General features: G+C 49.2%; 9 protein-coding genes across 9 annotated transcripts; 6 read left to right on the top strand and 3 right to left on the bottom strand.

The window, feature by feature from the left end:
* Positions 1 to 156: 156 nt before the first annotated feature.
* On the top strand, positions 157 to 1,645 carry BNA3 (arylformamidase; the record flags this gene model as incomplete). Its single annotated transcript, XM_064894966.1, has 5 exons — positions 157 to 261; positions 289 to 340; positions 389 to 1,109; positions 1,167 to 1,318; positions 1,374 to 1,645. The coding sequence occupies 5 exons, from the start codon at positions 157 to 159 to the stop codon at positions 1,643 to 1,645; spliced, it is 1,302 nt and encodes a 433-aa protein (XP_064757653.1).
* An 898-nt stretch (positions 1,646 to 2,543) lies between these two features.
* On the top strand, positions 2,544 to 4,916 carry LTR64_000581 (uncharacterized protein; the record flags this gene model as incomplete). The annotated part of the gene is made up of 1 exon (XM_064894965.1): positions 2,544 to 4,916. The coding sequence occupies one exon, from the start codon at positions 2,544 to 2,546 to the stop codon at positions 4,914 to 4,916; it is 2,373 nt and encodes a 790-aa protein (XP_064757652.1).
* Positions 4,917 to 5,726: 810 nt separating this feature from the next.
* On the top strand, positions 5,727 to 9,874 carry LTR64_000580 (uncharacterized protein; the record flags this gene model as incomplete). The annotated part of the gene is made up of 2 exons (XM_064894964.1): positions 5,727 to 6,241; positions 6,298 to 9,874. 2 exons carry the CDS (start codon positions 5,727 to 5,729, stop codon positions 9,872 to 9,874), a joined length of 4,092 nt encoding a protein of 1,363 aa, XP_064757651.1.
* Positions 9,875 to 10,152: 278 nt separating this feature from the next.
* LTR64_000579 (uncharacterized protein) lies at positions 10,153 to 10,985 on the bottom strand (the record flags this gene model as incomplete). Its single annotated transcript, XM_064894963.1, has 2 exons — positions 10,153 to 10,861; positions 10,951 to 10,985. 2 exons carry the CDS (start codon positions 10,983 to 10,985, stop codon positions 10,153 to 10,155), a joined length of 744 nt encoding a protein of 247 aa, XP_064757650.1.
* A 1,404-nt stretch (positions 10,986 to 12,389) lies between these two features.
* On the top strand, positions 12,390 to 13,784 carry LTR64_000578 (uncharacterized protein; the record flags this gene model as incomplete). The annotated part of the gene is made up of 1 exon (XM_064894962.1): positions 12,390 to 13,784. The coding sequence occupies one exon, from the start codon at positions 12,390 to 12,392 to the stop codon at positions 13,782 to 13,784; it is 1,395 nt and encodes a 464-aa protein (XP_064757649.1).
* Positions 13,785 to 14,212: 428 nt separating this feature from the next.
* Positions 14,213 to 19,182, bottom strand: LTR64_000577 (uncharacterized protein; the record flags this gene model as incomplete). Its single annotated transcript, XM_064894961.1, has 2 exons — positions 14,213 to 19,067; positions 19,130 to 19,182. The coding sequence occupies 2 exons, from the start codon at positions 19,180 to 19,182 to the stop codon at positions 14,213 to 14,215; spliced, it is 4,908 nt and encodes a 1,635-aa protein (XP_064757648.1).
* A 539-nt stretch (positions 19,183 to 19,721) lies between these two features.
* On the top strand, positions 19,722 to 21,640 carry SRP68 (signal recognition particle subunit srp68; the record flags this gene model as incomplete). Its single annotated transcript, XM_064894960.1, has 2 exons — positions 19,722 to 19,912; positions 19,960 to 21,640. 2 exons carry the CDS (start codon positions 19,722 to 19,724, stop codon positions 21,638 to 21,640), a joined length of 1,872 nt encoding a protein of 623 aa, XP_064757647.1.
* A 419-nt stretch (positions 21,641 to 22,059) lies between these two features.
* On the bottom strand, positions 22,060 to 23,535 carry LTR64_000575 (uncharacterized protein; the record flags this gene model as incomplete). The annotated part of the gene is made up of 1 exon (XM_064894959.1): positions 22,060 to 23,535. The coding sequence occupies one exon, from the start codon at positions 23,533 to 23,535 to the stop codon at positions 22,060 to 22,062; it is 1,476 nt and encodes a 491-aa protein (XP_064757646.1).
* A 353-nt stretch (positions 23,536 to 23,888) lies between these two features.
* LTR64_000574 (uncharacterized protein) lies at positions 23,889 to 24,524 on the top strand (the record flags this gene model as incomplete). Its single annotated transcript, XM_064894958.1, has 2 exons — positions 23,889 to 24,386; positions 24,438 to 24,524. 2 exons carry the CDS (start codon positions 23,889 to 23,891, stop codon positions 24,522 to 24,524), a joined length of 585 nt encoding a protein of 194 aa, XP_064757645.1.
* Between the last annotated feature and the right edge of the window lie 855 nt (positions 24,525 to 25,379).

Raw genomic sequence — 25,379 nt, 5'->3', positions numbered from 1 at the left:
TGTGAAGACTGGCTTTGTGGATCACTTCGTCACTCGTTCTTGATGTCCGCGAAGCGTGCCGTATCTTTTATCTTCTCCAGTTCTTCTCGATTTCTGATCGCCGAACCATTCCCTATTCTTCGTCCCGCGAGCACTAGAACCTTTACGAGCAGCAGCATGACTGAAGAAAAGTTCAAGCCAGCAAGAAGAGTGGCTGGCCAGAGGCAAGATGTATGGAGCATCATCAATGAGGCAGCAGCAGCCACACCCAAGCAGCCTGTCGTGAACATGGGGCAAGGATTCTGGTAGGAGACCAACTGCGACGATATTGCTTTTATTGGCACAGAGCTGACTGTATACAGTTGGTCACCACAAACAAATAAACTGATATATGGCTAACTCTGCGCAGTTGGCTACAACCCACCTCAATTTGTGCTCGATGCAGCAAAACAAGCCCTCGATCGTGTAGAATGCAATCAATACTCTCCTACCAAAGGCAGACCCAGATTGAAGAAAGCCATTGCCGATGCCTACAGCCCTTTCTTTGGCAGAGAGCTCAATCCTGAGACGGAAGTCACAATCACAACAGGCGCCAACGAAGGCATGCTTAGTGCCTTCATGGCATTCATCGAGCCAGGCGACGAAGTCATTATCTTTGAGCCATTCTTTGATCAATACCTTTCGAATATCGAGATGCCTGGTGGAGTTATACGATATGTTCCGATGTCCCCTCCTAAAGATGGCGCTGAACGAACATCTTCTGCCGCAAATTGGACCATCGATTGGGACGTGCTGGAAAGTTCATTCAACGAGAAGACCAAAATGATTGTCATCAACACTCCACACAACCCAGTCGGCAAGGTCTTCAGCAAAGAGGAATTGCAGCGGATAGGCGATCTTTGCCTTAAGCACAATGTCCTGATCCTGTCCGATGAGGTCTACGATCGCCTCTACTACGTGCCGTTCACACGAATAGCTACCTTGTCTGAAGAGCTTGCTAAACAGACAATGGTAGTAGGCAGTGGTGGTAAATGCTTTGCAGCTACAGGATGGCGGGTAGGCTGGCTTTGCGGGCCTCCTGGACTGATCAAATATGTGAGCGCGGCGCATACACGAATTTGTTATAGCAGGTGAGCACCAGAAATCCAGTGCCCCAATCAGCTCGGAGATAAGCTAACAGAACTTAGCGTCTCGCCTCTGCAGGAATCTGTTGCCATAGGCTTTGAGCAAGCGGACAAAGTTGGATACTGGGATCACTCCGTCAAGGAGATGCAGGGCAAGATCAAGAGATTCTGTGAAGTGTTTGATGAGCTCGGTATCCCATATTCTGATCCTGAAGGTAAGTGTTGGACCAGCTTAATAATAGATATGTTTTATTCTAACTGCTGCTACAGGTGGTTATTTTGTTCTTGCGAATTTTGCCAAGGTCAAAGTGCCAGATGATTATCAATTTCCAGACCATGTCGTAAACAGACCACGAGATTTCAAGATGGCATGGTTCATGATCATGGAGTTAGGAATCGCTGCCATACCTCCGACCGAGTTTTACACGGATCAGAACACACATATCGCCGAGGACTGGATCCGGTTCGCAGTGTGCAAAAACGACGACGTCTTGGAAGACGCCAAGGACAGATTACGAGGACTCAAAAAATATATGACATAGACTTGGCAGTACCACCACAAAATCAAAGAGTATGGGGAAATACTCAAGGGAAGCGCTTGTGTCAAGTTTCGCTAACCCTGTCGAATCTGTGAGAGGAACGTTTCACACAGCGACAACTGCTTGAAACGCGCTTGCTCAAACTGCAGCAGGGCGCGCAGTATATGCCTTGGCTAATCACGAGTGACACGCGCCAATCTCGAAACGCGACCCCGAATCACGAAGACCAATGGATGCAGCTGAACCGCATGAACTCGCAGAATGTCATCTGGCATACTACATTTCCATAGAGGTTATCATTGTACAGGAGTGGCGTAGTAGAGCACTGCGAGCTCTATTTTCACCACACCTTTGCTGCACCAAACTCTCCTCAAATCAGCGGACTTGCGTTGGTAGGAGGTGGCCTAATTGGTGCCAAGCGAGCTTCGCCTCTACGGACTTAGACGCTATTGGTTTAGCAGTGATGTAGTATAGGGCATAGATGGGGAGTGTAGGAAACGATCAACCATTCACAGTCAGACATCAAACCATTGGCGTCGTCGTCGCTTATGCTGCCGTAAATTTTCAGTGCCTGATACGCGGTGCTCTGCCACTCCTCCTTCCGGCTTCTCGTCTCAATTATTCTTGGATTCACCTTGGCGACTCGTCATCTACTGCTACTGCTTTGCCGTCCTTTGCCGCAACGCCAGCCATCCTACATCAGCTCTACGTTGCGTTACTGTCCTTCAGCATTAAGTCTTTCTTTGGAACCATTCGTTCACAACTACAACGAGACGTCCTAATCCCGCGAAGTAAAACGATTCGATGCACCTCGGCCTTGATCTCAGCACTCGTTCGAAACTATAGCGGCATGCTTGTGTTATAGTAAAGCGACAAGAAACACACCTCATTGAAGAGCGCTATGCGCTTCTTTCAGAATTTGGCGTCGATAGCCGCAAGCATATCATGCTTGGTTGTCACAACACGTGGAAGCTCACAGTCCAGAGATCCTCTAAACACTATCGCCACTATTGAAGAGCCACGGATACATACGCACAATCAGAAAGTCAATGCATTCTCACATTTCGATTTAACGTTCGATATTCACAGACATACTCAACATGTTCGCTTAACACTTGAGCCTAATCACGATATCCTTGGAGATGATTCTTATGTGAACTTTTTAGATCAGGATGGCAATACTGAGCGCGCTGAGAAGATAGTCCGAGAAGACCACAAGGTTTACCAAGGTCAGGCATATCTCGTGGAGGCAGACGGCACAAATAGGCACGTTGGCTGGTCAAGAATATATGTTCGAAGAGATGGAGCACAACCCCTGTTTGAAGGAGCATTCACCATCATGGGAGACCACCATCATATCCAATTAAGATCAACCTACATGTCGACGAAACACGCTCTGGATCCTCATCTAGAAGAAGCCGACGACGAGTACATGGCAGTATACCGAGACTCAGACGTTGGCAGGCTTTCACATACCGAGCTGAGAAAGCGAAATGCTCAATCGAAATCATGCGGTGCTGACGAACTGACCTTCAACACGGATTCACAACATCCCGTGCACAAGGAGATCCTCGCTAGGAGTTTGAGTACACTAGGCGAGATGTCTCCTGCCAACATCTTTGGTAAGAGGCAAACCAATATTGATGGAGGAGCTATCGGAAATGGTAACTCGGCCGGTGTCAACTTGAGGAGTACTATTGGAGATACGTCCGGGTGTCCCTCCTCGCGAAGAGTCGCCCTTGTTGGTGTTGCTACTGATTGCACGTATACTGCGGCCTTCAATTCCACCGATACCATGCGACAAAACATCATTAATATTGTTAATACTGCCTCAGATCTATACCAGTCCACCTTCAACATCACACTTGGTCTTCGAAATCTGACAGTGTCCCCAGCTGAGTGCCCAGCCACCCCTGCAGATGCCACAAGGTGGAATGTTGGATGCTCCGACAGCTACACGATCACGAACCGACTCAATGATTTTTCCAGCTGGAGAGGGAACTTGGCAGGTGATACCAATGCTTACTGGTCGCTATTCACAACTTGCAACACTGGTGCTGAGGTTGGCCTCGCCTGGCTCGGTCAGCTCTGCAATCATGGTGGCACAAATCAGCAAGGGAATGGAGGCGCAACGCAAACCGTCACAGGCGCAAATGTCATTGCGCGAACCAACAACGAATGGCAGGTCTTTGCACACGAGTCTGGCCATACTTTTGGTGCAGTCCACGACTGTGACAGCAGTGCTTGTGCAGACAGCAGCGCGGTTAGTGCTTCACAATGCTGCCCACTTAGCTCAACGGCTTGCAATGCGAACGCGCAGTACATGATGAACCCATACTCAGCATCTGGCATCCGTGGATTTTCCCCCTGCTCTATCGGCAACATTTGTAGTGCTCTAGGTCGAAACTCGGTTCAATCCACCTGTCTTACGGATAATCGTGGTGTGGTCACTATCACAGGCAATCAATGTGGTAACGGTATTGTCGAAGAAGGCGAGGACTGTGATTGTGGCGGTCCAGACGGCTGCGCTGGCAATGCATGCTGCAACCCAAACACTTGCCAATTCAATGCCGGAGCAGTCTGTGATCCAAGCAACGAAGGCTGTTGCACGAATCAGTGCCAATTTGCAGCTGCCAATACGGTGTGCAGGCCTTCGACAGGACAGTGTGATCCACAGGAAACCTGTTCAGGTTCGAACGCAACTTGTCCGACAGATCAGACTCAGCCCGACGGCACGAACTGTGGCAATGGTCTACATTGTGCTAGTGGCCAATGTACATCTCGAGATCTCCAGTGCAAGACTGTGATGGGAAGCTATACGGAAGGTAACGACACCTTTTCTTGCAACTCGCAGACATGCACAATCTCGTGCGCCAGTCCTGACTTCGGCATCAATGTCTGCTACTCTGTACAGCAGAACTTCTTGGACGGCACACCCTGCGCAGGTGGTGGTCGTTGTGACAATGGGGTTTGCCGCGGCACGTCTGTCGGAGGAGAGGTACGGAGCTGGATAGATGACAACAGGACGCTCGTCATTGCATTGGCGTCCGTTCTTGGTTCCTTACTCCTGATCGCTATTCTAGGATGTTGCATCCGAGCATGTCGACGCAAGCGACATCCATCCAAGAAAGTACCACGCGCATCGAGACACCAGGGCTGGAATGGACCACCCATTCCGCCACAGATGCAAAGTCGCGGGTATGGAGGTGGAGGATGGTATCCTCAACAACCTCAACCCGCATATCCTGGTGGGCCAAGTGTTCGTTATGCATAGCGATAAGATCAGCGCCAGGCGTTATATAAGATTAAAAGGTGTTTTATTTTTGTTTGGAGCAAGCATTTAGGAGTCCATTTACCCAGCATCAGACTGGACGTACTTCTCGCATGTACGGTGGATATGAGATATGAATTGTAGATAGTAAAATTTTCTTAGCTGTACAGAAGCTCAATCTATTTTGTCTCTGGAATAATATTGTATCGACCCATTGTGATGCACGTTCGTGATTAGACTCTTCTTTCGACATTTAGTTGGTACTCGGTGTTACCAGCGCGCCTAAAACTTCGATTTTGGTGTGCATTGCTGTAAGGTAGTATATTCTTACAAGGTCAACTTGATACTCTGAGACACAAAGACGCTCTCACATCATGCCGCGATTCTAGCAGGGCGCACACTCAACTCGGTTCATACCTGAAGCAGTCGCCCTGACATACCCTGGCTTGGAAAGGAACGGATACCGGAGGTCGCCGCTTCCTTTTACTGGATGAAATATCTTCGTTTTGATTCGTACATCGATACGCTGATAACCGTGGTTTGTCTGTGTCAAGAACGATACGCATGGCGTCCCACAGCAAGCGATAGATTAGAGCCAGTGATGTGGCAAGGCTTTGCTCGTGTACGAGAGCTCTGATGGTGAAGAGACAGGTCTAGGTCACGACCATTGCCTCTATCATTGATACAACCTGCAACATAGCACATCTTCATCCTCTTGCGTCACGCCTCTCTTGTCTACTGTTTGATGTCTCGTTAAATGCTGACAACAAGTGAACCCTTTCAACTAACAGATGAGCTGAGCCTATTATCGTAATGGCTCCCGCTCTTGTTGAGACGCCTACGAACGGTGAGAAGGTGTCTCTAGCCGAGCTAACACAAGACTACGACGATACCCTCCGATTCTACCTCAATGGCACCAAGGTCGAGCTTGATTCGATCGATCCTGAAATTACCCTTCTCGAGTACCTAAGAGGCATTGGCCTGACCGGCACAAAGCTAGGCTGCGCAGAAGGAGGATGCGGCGCATGTACAGTGGTCATATCGCAACTGAATCCTACCACAGGCAAGATATACCATGCTTCAGTAAATGCCTGCTTGGCACCCCTGGTTAGTGTGGACGGTAAGCACGTTATTACAGTCGAGGGTATTGGCAACAGCCAACGACCTCACCCTGCTCAGCAAAGAATAGCATTGGCCAGTGGCTCACAGTGTGGGTTTTGTACACCTGGTATTGTGATGAGTTTGTATGCTTTGTTGCGAAATTATGAAGAACCGAGCGAGCATGATGTTGAGGAAGCTTTTGATGGCAACTTGTGTCGATGTACAGGGTGTGTTTTCTATACCGTTCTATGAGTGTCTATTTGATAGCTAACAGTATTGATAGGTATCGACCGATCCTTGATGCAGCACAGAGTTTCAACAAAGCATGTGGCAAGTCCCTGGCTAACGGTGGCTCGGGCTGCTGCATGGAAAACGGCGGTTCTTGTGGTGGCAGTAATGGAACAGGCGATGCGAACGCCGTGTACAGCGCAGATGAGAAGAAGTTCAAAACTCCGGACTTCATTCATTACGACAAGAGCACCGAGCTGATCTATCCTCCCGGTCTGCATAAATACCAATTCAGGCCCGTGGCTTTTGGTAACAAGCGAAAGAAGTGGTATAGACCTGTAACTGTACAACAATTGCTGGAGATAAAGAATGCCTTTCCACAAGCCAAGCTCATCGGAGGCAGCACAGAGACGCAGATCGAGATTAGGTTCAAAGCCATGTCATACAATGCTTCTGTATACGTGGGGGATATAGCCGAGCTACGACAATACAAGATGGAGCCAGAATATGCCGAGATTGGAGGTAATGTCGCCTTGACTGACCTCGAAAAGATCTGTGATGAGGCCGTCGAGCATTATGGCGATGCTAAAGCGCAACCGTTCAAAGCGATAAAGAAGGCGATCCGATATTTCGCTGGTCGACAGATCCGAAATGTCGGTACACCGGCAGGAAATCTAGCTACAGCCTCGCCTATCTCAGATCTCAACCCTGTATTCGTTTCGACCAACTGTACGCTCATCGCGAAGTCGCTTGGAAAGACAATTGAGCTTCCGATGAACACCTTCTTCAAGAGCTATCGAGTCACATCTCTGCCCGAAAACGCCATTATTGCTGCTATTCGTGTTCCTGTAGCTGCTGAAAAGGGAGAATATGTTCGCACATACAAGCAGGCGAAGCGAAAGGACGACGATATCGCTATCGTGAACGCATGCTTGAGTGTCAAACTCGACGATCAGAATGTCGTTCAAGCTGCAAATTTGGTATATGGTGGCATGGCTCCTATCACCATTTTGGCAAAGAATGCTTCAAACTTTCTAGTCGGCAAAAGCTTCCCGGAACAAGATACTTTGGAGGGTGTCATGAATGCTTTGGAGCAGGACTTCAATCTCCCATTTGGTGTACCTGGTGGCATGGCAACTTTCCGCAAAACTCTTGCCTTGAGCTTCTTCTACAAATTCTTCAATGATGTCCTGGTGAATATTGCTGCCGGCGAGAAAATACTGGATAGGGAAGCAATTCCAGAGCTTGAGCGAGGTATATCCAAAGGCAAGAAGGATCATGATGCTTCTATTGGTTACTCACAAAAAATTCTTGGGAAGGCAAATCCACACATGGCTGCGCTGAAGCAGTGTACGGGCGAGGCACAGTATACCGATGACATACCTGTTCAGAAGAATGAGCTGTACGGATCTTTGGTGTTGTCAACAAAGGCTCATGCGAAGCTGCTCAAGGTCGATGCTTCTCCGGCCCTGGACATGCCTGGTGTGGCTGCTTGGATTGATCGCCATGATGTTGCAAGTCCACAGGCAAACTGGTGGGGAGCGCCAGTATGTGACGAAGTCTTCTTCGCCGAGGACGAGGTTTTCACCGCTGGTCAACCCATCGGTATGGTCCTGGCCGATACTCCTCAGCGAGCACTTGCCGGCGCACGAGCTGTACGTGTGACGTATGAGGAATTGCCAGCCATTTTCACGATCGAGGAAGCAGTTGAGAAGCAGAGCTTCTTCAATCACTATCGATATATTCATAAGGGCGATGTAGAGAAGGCATTTGCTGAGTGTGACCATGTGTTCCAGGGTACTGCGCGGATGGGTGGCCAAGAGCATTTCTACCTTGAGACCAACGCTGCTATTGCCATTCCCAAACCTGAAGATGGTGAACTGGAAATCTGGTCTAGCACTCAGAATCCAACAGAAACGCAAGCCTATGTTGCTCAAGTGACTGGCGTGGCCAACAACAAGATTGTCTCGAAGGTCAAGCGACTTGGTGGTGGCTTTGGTGGTAAAGAAACACGATCAATACAATTGGCTTGCATTGTTGCGACTGCCGCCAACAAGACCAGACGACCAGTAAGGTGCATGCTCAACCGTGACGAAGACATCATGACCTCTGGTCAGAGACATCCTTTCCTTGGTGTTTGGAAGGTAGGTGTTAACAAGGACGGCAAGATACAAGCCCTCAAAGCAAGCGTCTTCAACAACGGTGGTTGGTCTCAAGATCTGTCCGCAGCTGTTGTTGATCGTGGTCTGTCGCATATCGATGGTGTTTACAATATTCCGAATGTCGATGTTGAAGGACGTATTTGCAAGACGAACACTGTCTCGAATTCTGCATTCCGTGGCTTTGGTGGTCCTCAGGGTATGTTTATTGCAGAGACATACATGTCTGAGGTAGCCGATCGTCTTGGGATGCCTGTTGAGAAGCTTCGAGAAGTCAACATGTACAAATCTGGCGAGGAAACACATTTTCATCAAGAACTTGAGGACTGGCATGTGCCACTGATGTGGAAGCAAGTCAAGTCTGAATTCAACTACGATGAGAAACGTGCAGAAATTGAGAAGTTTAATGCTGAGCACAAATGGCAGAAGAAAGGATTAGCACTCATTCCGACCAAGTTCGGCATCTCTTTCACAGCTCTTTTCCTCAACCAAGCAGGAGCTTTGATCCATATCTATCACGACGGCTCTATTCTTGTTGCTCATGGTGGAACTGAAATGGGCCAAGGTCTTCACACGAAGATCTGCATGATTGTTGCTGAAGCTCTGCAAGTACCTCTATCAGAAGTCCACATTTCAGAAACAGCCACGAATACTGTCGCCAACACGTCATCGACCGCTGCTTCAGCTTCCTCTGATCTGAATGGCTATGCAGCCTACAACGCTTGCGTGCAACTCAACGAGCGCTTGAAGCCGTACAGAGAAAAGTTTGGACCAGATGCGACGATGAAGCAGCTTGCCCATGCAGCATATTTTGACCGAGTCAACCTGTCAGCAAATGGCTTCTATAGAACACCTGAAATAGGCTACATTTGGGGTCCAAATCCTCCCGACCCAAGCAAGGAAAACACTGGCAAGATGTTCTTCTACTTCACGCAAGGTGTGGCTGCAGCCGAAGTTTTGATAGACAGCTTGACTGGCGATTGGACGCCACTACGCACAGACATCAAGATGGATGTCGGTCGTTCTATCAATCCTGCCATTGATTATGGTCAGATCGAGGGTGCTTATGTTCAAGGCCAAGGTCTGTTCACAACCGAAGAATCTCTGTGGCATCGTGCCTCAGGCCAGATCTTCACTCGTGGTCCAGGTGCATACAAGATTCCAGGCTTCAGAGATATCCCACAAGAGTTCAATGTGAGTCTTCTCAAGGACGTGGAATGGAAGAACCTCCGCACGATCCAGCGCAGTCGAGGTGTCGGTGAACCACCGCTGTTCATGGGTAGCGTTGTGTTCTTTGCGATCAGAGATGCGCTAAAGTATGTGCGCAAGCAATGGGGTAACGATGAGATTGTGTGCTTGAGAAGTCCTGCCACGCCAGAAAGGATTAGAATTGAATGTGCTGCTGATCCTATCCTCAAACGTGGTCACGTTGAGCCCAAGGAGGGCGAGAAGAGTTTCTTTATTCATATATAAGTTGGACATATGTGTGTAGGGGATATATGACGCAACGACGATAGGTATCTCATGCGACACGATGAAATTAAGATGATGGCGTCAATTATAGCTAGCTCATTTGTTACTGCTGGTGTAAGCAGTGTGCTCAATCGCACTCCCCATAATCAGACTCTGGTCTCAATGATACAAGAAGTTGAGAGCAACAAATAACCTGTCGTGGTGCCTTTTATAACATGCGAACGCTCAGCGACATCGTTTCATCGTGGGTGCTTGCTCAGAAAATCAAAGATCAAATCCTACAAACACGCATTCGCTTTCGCATCCTCAGCCGGCTCACCGCTCGCTACCTTTCCCTTAGCCTCCATATCCTTCCACCTCCGAAACAACTGCTGAAAGACCTGAGGTTCCTGTGCACCACTAACCTCCCACGTATCCATCAACACATAATTCGGCACCCCCGAAATCCCATTCATCCGCGACTCCTCCGCAAGCTTATCAACCTCAACCCCATCCCTCCCACTCAACAGAAACTCCCTAATCTCCTCCGCCCCACCAAGTCCAGCCTCAACACCAACCTCAACAAGAACATCCAGCTCAGTAATATCCACTTCCCTCTCATAATACCGCTTCCACAGACCCAACATGACGGCGTTTTGCCCCTCCTCGCCACCGTGCGTCTGTCCGTAGTACACGAGGCGATGCCCGTTCCTGCTGATTCCGGTTTTGCCGCCCATGGAGAAGGTTAGGCCTTCGCTGGCGGCGGCGGCGAGGAGACGGGATTCAATGTCTGAGGCGCGTTGGGCGCCGAATTTGGCGACCATGTAGTCGCGTTTATTGGCGGATGAGACTGGGAACGCGGGCAGGTTGTTGGAGGAGAGGTGGGGCGGGGGGTTGAGGTAGAAGGGAAGGTAGCGGAGGTGGAAGGTGTCGTTTGGATAGGTTTGTTTGTGGGCGGAGATGGCTTTGGTGAGGCGGGTGTGGCCTATGTAGCACCATGGGCAGACGCTGTGGTGAGGAGATTGGTATTAGTTGGTTGTACGGATTGTGTTGTTTTGACTTGAGCTATTTGTATGGTTGGGATTAGTAGGACTTACATGTCTGATGTGATGAGGATTGGGTAGTGTGTCATTGTCGAGGCTGGTGTTGGTAATGGCTTTCGGAATAGACCGGTTTTTAGTAGAGAAGTTGAGATTGGACCTGGCAAAGCGCGGATTGAGGTCGGCAGCATTAATGGGCTATGAGAAGTATTGGTCTTAGTCTCGATCGGTTGCACCTGAGTCGATGGACAGTTTCTAGGAGACAAGACGATTCTAGAAAAGCTGTAGAGAGATAGACGATTCAAGAACTTTAAACTTTGCCTCCGAGACGTTGATCATTACGAAGTTCAAGATCTTCGAGATAGGATTAGTCAGCGGTCGCGTTTCTATAGGATCTTTACATGGCATATTCCGATGCTTTCTGTCCGAGTGACGAACAGCACGGTACTTGCTCGAATGAGAGGCTGCTTCACTCCGTAAGTTTGTACCAACGTATGAGCCACCACTCAGATGTGCACATCTACGATACATCACGCACTCGAAAAAGCTACAGGACCATCTTAAGTGGAAGGGGTGCGAAATTTTAGGATGTTCACGATCTGAAGCAGACGGGAGGGGGTTCGATTCTGTGTGCCTTCAAAGGTTCAAAGCACGTGGAAAGGTTCGTGTCCCATCGGATGATGTTCAGGGTCCACATTGCATGAGATGGGGGTCGAATTTGAGTATCTTTGAGGAGAAAAGACTGTCGACGGAGGGGGTGCAATTTTGCTCGAATAACCATGTAAAAGCGTGGGAGGGGGCTCAACTTTGAGTCGTGTCCACTGTTCAAAGCAAAGCAAGAGGGGGGCTGAAAGAGTGTCGAACATCAAGCGCCTACGTCCTTTGTCCGCAAGTGCGGCCGTAGACAAACCGCAGGAAAGCGTGGTACGCTCAACTGTAGCTGCCTACAGAAAGCAGAGGTTGGTGGAACCAGGTCTCTCGACTGTGACCATACCACAGTTTTCTGTAGCTATCTTTCTCAATGCTGACCACCATTTATCGTGGCTACTGAGACATCATCAATCATCTCAGAGCCGCTATGAGATTTAGCTCAGAAAGATATTCAAACCTGAAACTCTTTCAATCGTCATCTCGTCCATCCTTGACATGCACATGATTATGCGAAGCACTTCACTATGAGGACTTGCCTCAATATTGTGTGGACATTGATTTGAGATTTGCAATAACGAGACTGTATCCAGTTTAGCGTATTCAGTGAGTATAGTATCTGTCGTTGTGCATGGAAAGAGCTGGGGTGCGAATCTGTCGATGGCACAAAATTGACCCCCCCTCTTTTTTGAGGCCCTAGGAGTACATCCTGCACAGCGAAGGCTATAAGAGAGACTCATTGCTCGCACTTTAAAACTTCTACTCACAACAAAGCAACACGCGACAGACAGTCTGCATTGTTCATCTTTCACCATAAAACATCAACACAAGAAATCTCATTACATACTATGAAGACTTGGACACGCCCCGAACAAAGCTCTTTTGCCTCAGCAATTCGATTAAATCGTATGCTGTTGATGATGGACGAATCTTCCAGAGACAACATCTACGAACTCATGCGCGAAATCGAGCAAGGGGTTCGTGTACAACAAGCTGTTGACCAGCAACTCGAAGCAGAACTACAAGCAGAAATTTATCGAGACCACAGAGATGGAACAGAAAATTCAGTGCTTTTCCAGATGCTTCCTGCAGAAATCAGATCGCACATATTCTCGTACGTCGTGGCGGTCGAGCAATCAGTGCACGTGTTTCCACCCAAAGGAAACGAGAGTCATGGTTTCCGTCTCAGTCTTTGCGATGAATCAAGCTATGACCTAGAGTCAGGTTGCTGTCGATGTGATGGTATTCGACCGAACCAAAGTGTTCGACCAGAGTTCTTCAATAATGCAATTTTCCTCGTATCGAGAAGTGTTCGACGACAGGCACTTGATGCATTTTTTATGACGAACAAATTCACCTTCACCTGCCTCTACGAGCTTGTGAGGTTCACCAGCATGTTTTCACGTTCTTCTAGCAGGATTCAAAAGCTTCGAATTTTCGAGCGCGTGGACGATTATCCTGCATCAGAGTATCGACTCGAGGGCATACAGAACGCCAGACGCCGACTGAAGGGATTGAAGCATCTTGATCTTCATCTCTTCATTGCGAGTTGGTCCGCATACGAACAGCCGTACGAGGACGGCCTAGTGGATCAGTTGCTGCATTTCGCTCTAGGCCCCCAACCAAAGAGCAAGCAGCAGCCAAAAAAGAGGAAACTCGATCTCGAAGCAGATTCTGACGGCGAAGTATACATCGTGGATACCAAGAAGGTTGACACAGGCAACATCAAAGACAAAGACCAGGCAGAACACGCTCAAGCACCAGCTGCAAATACGGAAAATGCCCCCGCAGTTGAAGTATGTCCAGAGAGCCAGGTCAGCAACACTGCCAAGGGCAAAGAGAAAGCAATCGAAACTAGCCCAGGCCAATCGTTGCACCTCTTCAACAACGCTCAGACCTCAACTACTTCAGCATCTCCAACCCTGTCATCGGCTGCCATCGACCTCCGTCCAGCTTTCACCATTCCACCTCTCAAGTCCTTCACACCTAACGTCCACCAACGCTCCCACCAAATCCTACAATACCGCCTCAACCGCACTCCTGACCCCAAGCAACCATACTACGACGCCCTCTGCGAACGTCTTTCAAAACACTTAGCAGATGTATTCATGGATGCTGGCAAGAAGTACAGAACTTTTGACGAGATCCCGAAGCTTGGGGAGAAGCCAAAGGCCAAAGTCAGGGACGATGAAAGGCCCTTGAGAGGCACGGAGAAGAGAGGGATTCTGTTTATGAAGGATTGATGAGCGGACAGGGATGTGGTCGCATGTGAAAGAAGAAGTTGAGCATGGGCAGTTGGAGTGATATGACAATATTATGATGTACCACGAGCTGACTATGATGGTTGCAAGGATGGGATATTTGAAGGATTGGCGTTCAGATAGGTCTTATGCACAGGCGCGAGTAGGGACGGAGTGTCGCTCATTTACAGCTTATTTTTTGGTCGAAAACTGGTTAACTGTTCATCACATACGTGCCAAAGCTTTGACCACGCATGCTTCCCACACATGTAAAACTTGCTCATGAATAAAACGAAACTACCGATCTTAATCCTTAAGCATCCACGTAAACCAAAGTTCTTGTGTTTTCTGCTCACACAGAATGATCAATTACTATCGATTATACACTACTAACAAGAACACAATCCCTCGAGCTCACACAGTCTAGACATCTACCTAAAAGGCTCGAACCTCGGTCCACCACGTAGCTCCTCAATCTTCTTCTCATACACCTCTTGACCCAATGCATTGACAACCCGATTCTGCAAGTGAGCACGTCTAAGAGCCAATCTCTTCTTCAGCACTCTTCTGTACGACGTGCCACGGAATCGTGTCCTAACCAGCTGCTTGTATGTTTTCTCTGGAGGACCGGAGTCATCGCTCGTGAGCCTTACAAGAGGCAGGGTTCGAGGTCTTTGCAGTACGAGATGGCGATTTTGTGGCTCCGCAGTGAATTGGCTTTGATCGACCTTGCCTGTGATTGCGGGTTTTCTCTTTTCTGCGATTATGCCACGTCGGACTAGATTCAGAGCTCGTTTTCTGTTTAGGTCGGCGATGAAACGCACGCGGACCTGGCCATATTTTCGTCTATGTCGACGGTAGGCTTCCTCATTGCGTGGAAAAGGCGGTAGTCGAATGCCCTTCTTGAGATCAGCTTCATATTCCAGGTAGGATGCACGGCGTCGTCGTGCAAGCGCGCTCGCGATAGCTCGTTTCATTGCACCAGAACGAATATTAAGGGCGCGTGGGGATATATTGCCGTTGGCGATGGATGTTGCGAGCCTCTGGTCGGCTGTGGCTCGCTGAACTGCGGCTCGTCGACCTCGGATCCTGCGGATTGCTGCATAAGGGATGGCCAGTCTGGCTCTGGTAGACCTGACTCTGGATGCCAGCTTCGTAGCTTTTTCCTGGGCCACTCGGTCGAGGCTTTTGAGCTGCTCTAGGACAGAGACTTTCTTGTTGACACTTGGACTAGAGAGCCCTGATGTCGCCGAACGCCGCGAACTAGCTCGTTCAGAATCTGATGGAAGTAGTGGCTTCGTTCGAGGCTCTTCCGGGTGTAGCGAAAATGACAGACTTCGAGAAGGTTGATCTTCAGGTCGACGGTGATGCTCTGTGACTTCGGATGGCGGTCCGACTGGCGATACAAGGTCGATCTCTGAAGGTGTTGTCTTGTCCTGCAAAGCCTGCAACGTACTTCGCAACGTGCTAAGCTTCTCGGCTTCCTCTTTGCGCACTCTTCGCAGTGTCTCCATCTCCGTTTCAAACCTACCTCGTCCGGCTAAGACTATCGGTGCTCGCGTAATTTGGCCAGTCATCTCCTCTGCAAGTGCCACTTCTCGTGCGTAATCATCTGCCCCAGTATCAGCTCCTTGAGATGGTAGCTTCCTTATATCGTCGAAACGTTGGAACAAGTCTTCGATATCACGAGAGAAGTCAGCGGACAAGTCATCGAGAACAGAGTCACCGCCTAAAATACCACTTCGATCGACTTTTGCTCGAATAGATTCTTCGGACCGAGGACGAGGTCGTAGATCTCCAGAATCTTCTAGTCCCCGAAGAATACTGCCTTGGATAGAGTCCTTGAGGTAAGGCATTCTTTCCAAAAACTTCTTGACTTCTGCCGCCGAGTCACGGATCGCGGAGAGCTCCGAAGGATCGTGGTTCTGAGCCTTCTCCTGAGCCTTAGACAGCACGGCACCGAGATGAACCATGGTGGTATAAGTTGGGATAATTCGAAGAGGGTCAACATCCATCATCTCGCGTCGACTAGATGTAAAATATTCATTCTTCTTACGAAGTATGGGCCTTGGTAGATCCTCGGCCAATTTGTCAAAGACCCAGGATGTATTCTTCCTCCTTAGAAGCCCACGAATCAGGAGTGTCCAGGACTGCACGCGATTCATCGAATGTTCTGCCAACACAAAAGCTCGAAGGTGATGTTTGGTCTCCGTCGAGCGACAAAGAGCTTGAACGTAGCGATTCCAATTGTAACTGGTTAGCTGGTAGCCAGCCGGCAGGAAGTGGTTATTGATGAATGTTGCCAAGCTAGACACTCGGCCTGCATATGACATGGCGTCAATGTAGCGGTTTAGAGGTTTGCTAAGGCTCACCGACTCGGCTTTTGATATAGTGCCAGTCTTTTCCTTTCGTAAATCGCCAGGATGTGATGAGTCCTGACTCAGTGCAAGGGGTAGACGTGATTGACGAGCGCGCTTAAACACGGCTTTCCATATCTCCCCGACTTTGTGGTACTTTGATGAAGCGATGGCCAAATCCATCTCGATAAGTGAGACTGCCATAGAACTTTCGAGTAACTGTGGCCCATGTGGTAAGGATGACATCCTCTTTTTCAAGTCTTCTACAAGTAATTCTGCGGCTGTATACTTTTCACCGCCCAACAAAGTGCGAATTACAGTCGTGAAGTACATCATGATTGTAGTAGAGACATCCCGAGGACGGTTAGACGTGTCATCAAGGTTTGAAGTCGAGCCATCATCAGACTCGAGATTTGTCAAAGCACCCATCAAGTAGGTCACATCTAGCTCTCTGTCACGAGCATTGGAGAGAGAGCGCTGAGTCTGGAGCCGAAGCATAGCTTTAACTGCCTCGGCAGGCACAGTCTGAAATTGTTGTTTCATTTCACTGAAAACGACCTGTGCCATATCGCGGTTGTGCTCCCGGACAAAGCCGTGCAGGACGATAGAATAGTGAAACGGTGTGACTGCTAATTTCTTATCACGTCGCATCTCACGGAGTAGTTCCACAGCTTCCTGGGTCCGTTCCTTTAACGTCAGCGTCAAAATGAGAGTAGCATACGTCGCTTCGTTTGCTTTGATCCCGAACTTTGTCATGATGGTTCGAACTCGCGACAACTGGTTGACATCACCTTTTGCAGAAAAATACTTTACGAAGGAGTTCCAAAGGCGTGTAAGCGACTTGGGCTTATTCGACTCAGTTGTTACCAGCGCGAAGCGGTAAGCAGCTTCAACCTCATCGTTAGCCAGTAATGTATTCACCACTGTATCAACCATTGGCACAGTTACATGCACACCTTGCTGCCTGGCATCACTAAGAAGGCTGAGGGAAGTTTCTGTGTCTGTGTGGGTATTGCAAATCGAGAGGAGAGTGCCGTAGGTGTAGGAATCTGCAGGGACTTTCGCAGTCCGCATTTCTTGGAAAACAGCAAAGGCCGAGATGTCATCTGTCGATCGGGCGTGGGCAAGCAGCAACATGTTCCAACAAATAGTATTTGGAATTAAGCCGAAGTCTTGCTTAATCCTGTCAAAATGCTGTCGAGCTTGAACAGGGTCAGCGTTCATAGCGCAAGCATATATGAAAGGGCTGAGGAAATCGATTGGTGGAATTTGGTCTTTGTGTCCCTCTTGCCACAAAGCGAGGTAACGGGAGATAGCAGTAAGGTCGCCTTGGCGCGCACACGCTGTCATAGCCCGCAGAATAGCTGTCGAAGCGGGTCTGCCAAAATGCTGCGTGAATTCCGAAAAAATATAGTCATAGATATGCAGAGAGTAATTGGCACGACCACACATAGATATGAGAATGCCAAGCATTGAAGGTCTCACAGGCTCGTGGGGCAGTGTAGATCGAAGATTGCGATAAGTCATCAAGGCTAACTCAACCGGCGGCTGTACATCAGGTAGTTTGTGGAGGGTATTGAGAGCGGTCGTGTGCAGCTTCCAGTTGCCGAAATCTTTCTGAAGGTCAAAAAGAGCTAGCAACCTGGACGGAGAGATGGTAGCCATCACACTTGAACTCGAGGCACAGGCCATAACTAGTTGTTGGCGCAAAACTTGCAGCTCTCTGCGATGCTCGTACAACGTGGCATCTTCGTTTTGCAGACGACGTGTCAAGGAGAGGACTTTTGCATCAAGGTCTCTGATGCCACGACACTTCTCCACGAGTCTGGAAAGTGGTAACAGCGCAGCGCTATGCTTCTGGCCAGACAACGACCAGTAATTCAGGTTCGGCATATCCCTCCGAGCAAAGAGATTACGGCGCATAAGCTCAGCAGCAGCATTCCATGATTCATGGTCGACAAATTGAGCTAGCAAGTCAGGCACAAGGTCGTGGCCTTGTATAGTACCGTCAATGGCTAGAGATATTGCATTTTCGTGCTGGAAGCGCTCGAGCTCGATCTTGATCACCGATGCGTAGATTTGCTCATCTCTAGACTCATTGGGGATTAATCGGAAAGCTTCTCGAGCTCTTGTAAGCTGTTTGGAATCTCTAGATCGACAGAGGTATGAAAACAAAAGACGAGCAACCTCTTCCTGATTTTCGAGAGAGATGAATAAGATCCATGCTTGGTCGTAGTCTTGTTGCTCAGGATCCTCTTCACGATCAACAAGCGTTTGCAGCTCCTTCAACTTTCGACCGTTGACAGTTGTGAGGTCTACAACAGGGAAACGCTGTATGGGGTCTGGAGGCTTTGACTGTCGACCTCGCTCCTCCGAGACAGCTCGGCGCCTTTCTGCCATCCGTGGACGTCGAGGTAAACGTTTTTGAGGATTATATTGCCCGTGCGCAGAACGAGGTTTGGGATCTTCGCCGGATGCGAAAGGAACGTGAGTCGCAAGGTCTGTTGGGGGAGGAGACCAGTCGGAGGCTTCCACTACATCAGATGCTATGGGTTGCGATTGTTGTTGTTTGTTCCAGGTGACAGGCTCGGGTTTCTCTTCTGGTTCATACACATAATCCTTCTCCTCATCGTCCAACTGCTTTGACCTTCGATAAGATCGCCGAGGCCGAGATCCGAGCATCATGTCATCGTCCAGATAGGCATCTGGCTCCATGGTAGACCTTTGTTCACCCTCGTCCTTGTCTGCGGCCTCCTCATGTGAACCGTCAGTCTCGGTGCTAGCCTCCTTGACGTCGAATTTCTGTGCAGCCTTCTTCTTCTGGTTGGGGTTCTTCGCATTGCTTGCAGGTTTCCTTCTGAGGGTGGCTGAGTCAGTGTATGGACGAGTGGAATCAGGCTTCTTGCCGGGCCATTGTGGCGACAGAGAGCTTGTGGTGATCAGGTTGTGGTCGTAGGGACAAACACGAGGAGACAATGGGATTTGGCGCACCTGCTGGAGGTAGAGCGGCCACCAGCTAGCGCAGGAGATGTTCTCGCTTCCATTTCGCCAAAATTGAGGATCGAGCACCTTGGAAGAGCGTTGCAGACAAGGTCTCTCTATGTTCCGCAGAAACAAATGAGCTGCTGACTCTGCTGTGGCAGGCACACGCTCTAGCATGCCCTGACTCACGAGTTCAGGCTTGCAATTGTGTTGAGAAAGTCAGTGGAAGCGGCAGTGGCGCGTGCTCGTGTGGTCGAAAGGAACTCGAGGGTAAAGACGCTGCAATTGGCAATCTGAACATCGAAGCAAGATTGAGAAGGAATGTCGGATCGACTACTGCTAGACGTCCATGAACGGTCGGCTCTACGCCTACGATGGCGAAGTCGACGAGAAAGTTCCGCACTAATTAATGATGTCGACGAGCATCGAACCAATTGCTCGGGGACTTTTTTTGGAAGCTGCGATGGAGTTGGATGTTGGTGCCTGAGGCTTTACGGTCATGCCACATCCATCTTTCTCTCCCCACTGTGATTGTCGTGTTTCTGCTGGAAATTGTGCTACAAGACATGACTACGGCACCAGCGAGGGAGACAATACCAAAATGAATATCACGCAAAGTATCATCTCAGGACGAGATCGAGCATTGATTGGTGGTGACTACAGCAATTATCATACCCAGTCGACCAGGAGGATTCACACCATTCGAAAGAGACTAGGCGTGACCACTCCCAAAGGCAAGAAATATACGCCCAAGGGACCAATCACTCCACAAGATGTCGCGAAGAATGCTGAGTATGTATCCAAGTTGGACGTTTCTGTGAAAGTTACTAACAACATAGGTGGGTGCATCTGCTTCTCACCAGTGCCGAGCGAGCATGGGCTGACGCTATGCACATGAAGTCCTCTCAGTCACCCGAAAACACCCAGAAGCCTATGCCTGGCGCGACCAAACGTCAGATCGTTTCTAGATTCCGAAGGGCCATTGCATATGCTGCCAATTTGGTGGAAGTATTGGAGGATCAGTCCACAACCAATGCTACAAACCAAGACGTTCTGGAAGCCAAAGCCTACATGGCTCTATTAAAGGGCGGCTTAGATTTTGAGAGGAACAGGTGGTCTTCCTGCATTCGTCATTACTCCTTCATTCGTCTCGTATATACTGCTCTGGCCAGCCAGGCACGCTCGGACCTCTACCGCGACCTGCTTGAGGGCACTATCGACCCCAGCATACGTTATGCTGCTTACCAAGAGAAGCTACCACGTACAAAGGCCGTCTCGGATATTGCTATTGAGAACTTCCCAAGCGAGGAAACACAATCGCGTCAGGATATTCTCAATGCTGACGCAAGTGCTTTCCGGACTTCTGCTGAGGAGGCTACCGCACAGTCAGAAGGAGCAACTGACCTGCCTACATCTCTCGACTGGCGAGGAAGAAGAGTCAAACTGGAAGATGCTTCGATATCCCAAGCGCTAGCTGCAGCTTCGGCAAAGGAGACTGCTATCGCTCAGACCTATACTTCTTTCCAAAATGGTTCTACCTCAGCAAAGGACCTTGCAGCTGGCTACGACGATATCGTGAATGCTCGACAGGACGCTGCCGATGCCACAAAGATTGTCATTGATGAGTTGCTTGCAGAGGGTGCTGGTGCAGGAGATTCACGAATCCAAGGTCTTCAGGTGACTAGAACTGCTGTGAACTACGCTGTTATCGCTTGGCGAATAGGTAGAAACAGGGTCCTTTGTGGTGACTCGGATGGCTTGAAGCTAGAATCTCACAGACCCAGGCGGGTGCAGAAAGACTCGAAAGCAGCTAACTCCAAATCGCTGAAAGAAGAACCTACTGGTCGGAAAATTGCTCGACTGAGAGAGAAAGTTGCTCTATATGATTCGATACTACAAAATCTGCAAGCTGTTAAGCAACTGCCTGGTGTCATCGCAGACACTACTTTTATGGAAGAGCTGGACTCCAAAGGAGCCTATTTTAGAGCTCTCAAATGCCTGGCAATTGGTCGCTCCCATGCCATCAATGGTCAAGTCAGGAACGCTCTGGCTCTATTCGCAAGAGCTCAAAACCTTAGCCAGAAAGTCACTTCGCAAGCAGAGGCCTCTGACGTACCCAAATCTGATATATCTGCCACGCAGCTACAAGCGGTTCAGAACTATCTGACCTCCCTGACACTTCAATACCAAGCGTTGGCTGACCTTACAAGCCATTCCTCGAAACATTCGTCACAGACCAAGCAATATGCACCTCCACTGCTCGAACGTCTTCACCTCAATCAATATGATGACAATGTCGACCTCAAGAACATCGTCAACTATCCACCAAAGTTACAACCCATTCCTATGAAACCGTTGTTCTTCGACCTTGCTTGGGACTACATTCAGTATCCTGGTCAGCAAGCGACTCCACTGACGACGAGCACGACGACGACATCGGCCACAGCTACCGAGGAACCAAAGCAAGCTCAGGCAGAAGAAGCACCGAAGAAGCGTGGCTGGTTCGGATTTGGTAGATAGAGTTAGCCAATACCTGAACATCTGCGATTCGGACGATGTAACGTTAGATAAAGATTGCAAGTGACCATTGTCTCACAGGGAGAGCTTAAGTTGGTTCTCTTCGAAGGAAATGCAATGCCTAGCTGTGATTGCATTCTTCTGTACATGGAAGCTGGCCTGACGGTGGTATTGCTACAACTCTGTTTATACAAATAAGCATTCGGGCTTTCCCGAGCCTCCATAGAAAGGTCAATTCAGTCATATTACACTTGCCAACTTAGTAGATTACCACATTGCGTTCATTACATCTTATCTCATTCATTACCGTACACATACCCAGAACACCTTTCGCTAATGCAACACCCATTTTGCAAAATCAAAACAAGAACGCTCAAACCATCACTTTGACGACCTTTTCCATCAGCACGTAGACCGTACACTCAACTCACAAACTGATACGGTAGATCTCCACTCCTCTCCAAATCCGGATTCAACCGGATCACATTCCCATTACTTCGTGCACTCCTCAGACTCCTTAAACTGAGATTCGACCCTCCTGTGGCATCTGACTCGAGCGAACGCCTGCTGGCCATGCGGCCGAGGCTGGAACGTACCCTGCCTGTAGTGGGGTGGCGGGGACTTCGATTCCTGTTCCTACTGTTCCTGCTGCTTCTGCCGTGGTTGTGACTGAGGCTGCTGAGGTAGGACTGGGAGGAGCGAATGCGGAAGAAGGGAGGTCGAGATGTGGGCGAGCTCCATGTAGCGTTTGGACTTGAGTTGCTGAAGTTTTCTGCGTCGGTGTACAGGTCGTTGGAGGATATGGAGCGGACGGAGTCGTGGGATATGCGTGGGACAGCGGTGGTGGAAGATGTTGTTGGATTGTGGTTGTTAAAAGTTGTGGTAGGGTAGTGGCGGCGGACGCTACCCGCGATGGAGCTTGCTAGGGATGAGGAAGAAGCCATTGCAGCAGGACTGTGGGCGATAGCAATTGGTCGACTTCCGAGCAGTCTGTCATCTCTATGATCATTACCACTCTTGTCGTCGAGATCAAGCTGAGAAGTGTTTATTGGCTTCATGGTCCTTAGGACTTCGGCGAACATGCGCATAAGGGAGTTGAACTCGTCTTCGGACAGAGGTTCAGGCGCGAAGCGAGCTCGTTCGTAGAGAGTAAGAAATGCAACAAGCAAGGAGTTATCCTCGAGAACATCAAATGAAACGAGCTGCGACACATACTGCCTCATCCCAATCTCTTCGGGTCGTCTGAGTGCTTCAATAACGTCCTCATCTGGGTGCATCAGTCCTTGCTCGTCGGGTGATATCTCAGGATCGACTGGTGCAAGGCTGACAGCTCGTGCTTCAATCAAGTCTGTCAGTTCAGCAACGACCGTGTTGTATGCCAGGTTAGGAGTGTCCTTTGCTGCTGGACTCGACCATCCAGGATGTGAGATTACGCCCCATTGTGGCTGGTATGGGCGGTAGTGTTCTGAATGCTCAGGTCTGAGCAAAGTATGAATCCGGTCTCTTGCATAGCTAACTTCAACCTCGACTCTTCTGCTTCTTGGCCTTGCCAGGTATGCGATCACAGCCGAACGATTCTTGCAATCCTCAATCAGGCGCCACACTCTTTTGCCTGGAAGTTCACCTTTGTCGAGGGGCATATAGGTCTTCGGTATGTCTTTCAGGATGCTTCGGTTAGTGTACAACCTGCTCGCATAGAAGAAGGTTGCTACCAATCCCGTGGTAAAGTAAATGCCGCCTACGATAAACAAATCAATGAGACGATTTCTGCGGTATGATTGATAAAGCAAATCGATAGGACCGGCACAGGCGAATGCTATCGTAAGTAGGAAAACGATGGTGAAGGAAGTCGAGTAGAAGATGCGGAAGAGGATCTTACGCACTCTCCCTCGCGCCATGGTTGTACTTGTAGACCCTTCCGTCGATCAAGTGGCATGTTGTATACACAAGAATACGTCTCTAGCTGATGTTTGTGTTATTGCATGCTTGATGGGCAACAGAGACGAAGCTCAACATACGAACCTCGAGGCTCACAAACAATCCACTTTAGGTGCGGAGAGGATGCCTCAGGAGCGCTTTAAGGCTTAACTATGGAATGACGTCGCTTAAACACTGCCAGGCACGACCTGCATGAAGAAAGCGTAAAAGTTGTTTGTTTGCGGTTCAACAAGTCTGAGAATGAAGTAGTCAGGTTGACAATCATGCTACGACTCTGTCCTCGGTGATATTCCTCCTATACCAGACAGTAATGATGGACAAAGTTTCTCCTTCGCTGACCGCCATAGCCATTGCTTCTGGCATCATAGGCCTGGTCACTGGCTATTTCCTAGGTCAAGGCTCTTCCATTGGTCTCTTTTCTTCAAGCAGTAACCCATCGACGACACCTAAAAAGTCATGGCCGAACAGTTACGATGTCAAGGTACATGTTGACTCATCCGATGAGGAGCTGTTAGCAGATGACGATCAAGACACGCCCGATTCCGAGAACGAAGGCGACGGCAAGGAACTCAAGAGCTTTGATGATCGCAACGAGGAGGTCAAGCTAGTTCTGGGTGTTCGTACAGATCTCGCCATGGGGAAAGGCAAGATAGCAGCTCAATGCAGTCACGCTACCCTGGCCTGCTACAAATACCTCGTGGATAAGACTGCTGGCCAGGGCATGCTCAAAAGATGGGAACGTGGTGGTCAGGCAAAGATTGCGGTTCAGGTCAAGTCGGAAGAAGAGCTGGAGACATTGCAGGCACTGGCTGTAAGTCTTGGTCTTTGTGCACGAATCATACACGATGCTGGTCGGACACAGATAGCTGCTGGCAGTGCCACGGTACTCGGGGTGCTTGGACCCAAAAGTGTTGTCGATCAAGTCACTGGCCACCTGAAGTTATTATAATCCTAGCCTTGTCGACAACAGCATGTCAACCACGATCTTATACCATGAAGCCTGCTTTCTTATATGTCGGAGCTCGCCGATCACAGTGCATATGTACAACATCTGCGCCGTACCGAACCGTGTTGAGGACGGCATGCAAGACGGCAGGCTGATCAAGGAGCCGCTTCTGCACTCGATCAGAGCAAACATATTCAGCACTGGACTGGCTGTCACACTGTCACACTGTGGTTTGTTGGTAGGCTCGTAGTATGATCAGGACTTCCGCTCCAGTCTTGAATTTACTGAAATGGAGAGGATGAATTTATTCAATCGATTGTGAAGAGTTGCCGGATTTTCCACGCTAGACGTCTATAGTAAAGGCAAGAGGATTGACTGTATACTCCGTAAAGTCGAGACTCTGTAAAGCACGTGCTCAAGCCGAAGTCGCCCAGATCGAAAAAGAGGGCTGGCTCAAATGGTCTTATGGACTTGCTATTCTGAATCCTTTCAAGACCAGTTTACTGGAGTGTTAACACTGCCTTTTCCGCTGACTCAAGCAAGTGGTATCGCATGCAGTTTATTAAGAATACGTGCTTTGGTTCCTTCCATGTAATTGCTGCATATTCCTGCTTTCTAACTGGTCCAGCCGCGGAGCAAAAATCGGCCTAGCAGCGACGTCAGTGGTGCTTCAAGTTGCCGATGATCGCTTCCCCACGACACTAAATTTTGCAAGTTGCGCTCGGTCGTATGCATACTCGTACCAGAAAGTATCCAGCAAAAGAAGCCCAGACAAGCACTTTCAGAAACTTCCTCCACCGCCAACCTAGCTTCCAACCCTCTACAATTCCTGACTCATATACAACTCGAGTGTCGGGT

Source organism: Lithohypha guttulata, assembly GCF_036872675.1.
Source record: "Lithohypha guttulata strain CCFEE 5908 chromosome Unknown scaffold_1, whole genome shotgun sequence".
NCBI classification, from domain to species: Eukaryota; Fungi; Ascomycota; class Eurotiomycetes; order Chaetothyriales; family Trichomeriaceae; genus Lithohypha; species Lithohypha guttulata.
The sequence above is the reverse complement of the archived record's forward strand: the minus strand, read 5'-3'. Positions and strand labels throughout refer to the sequence as shown.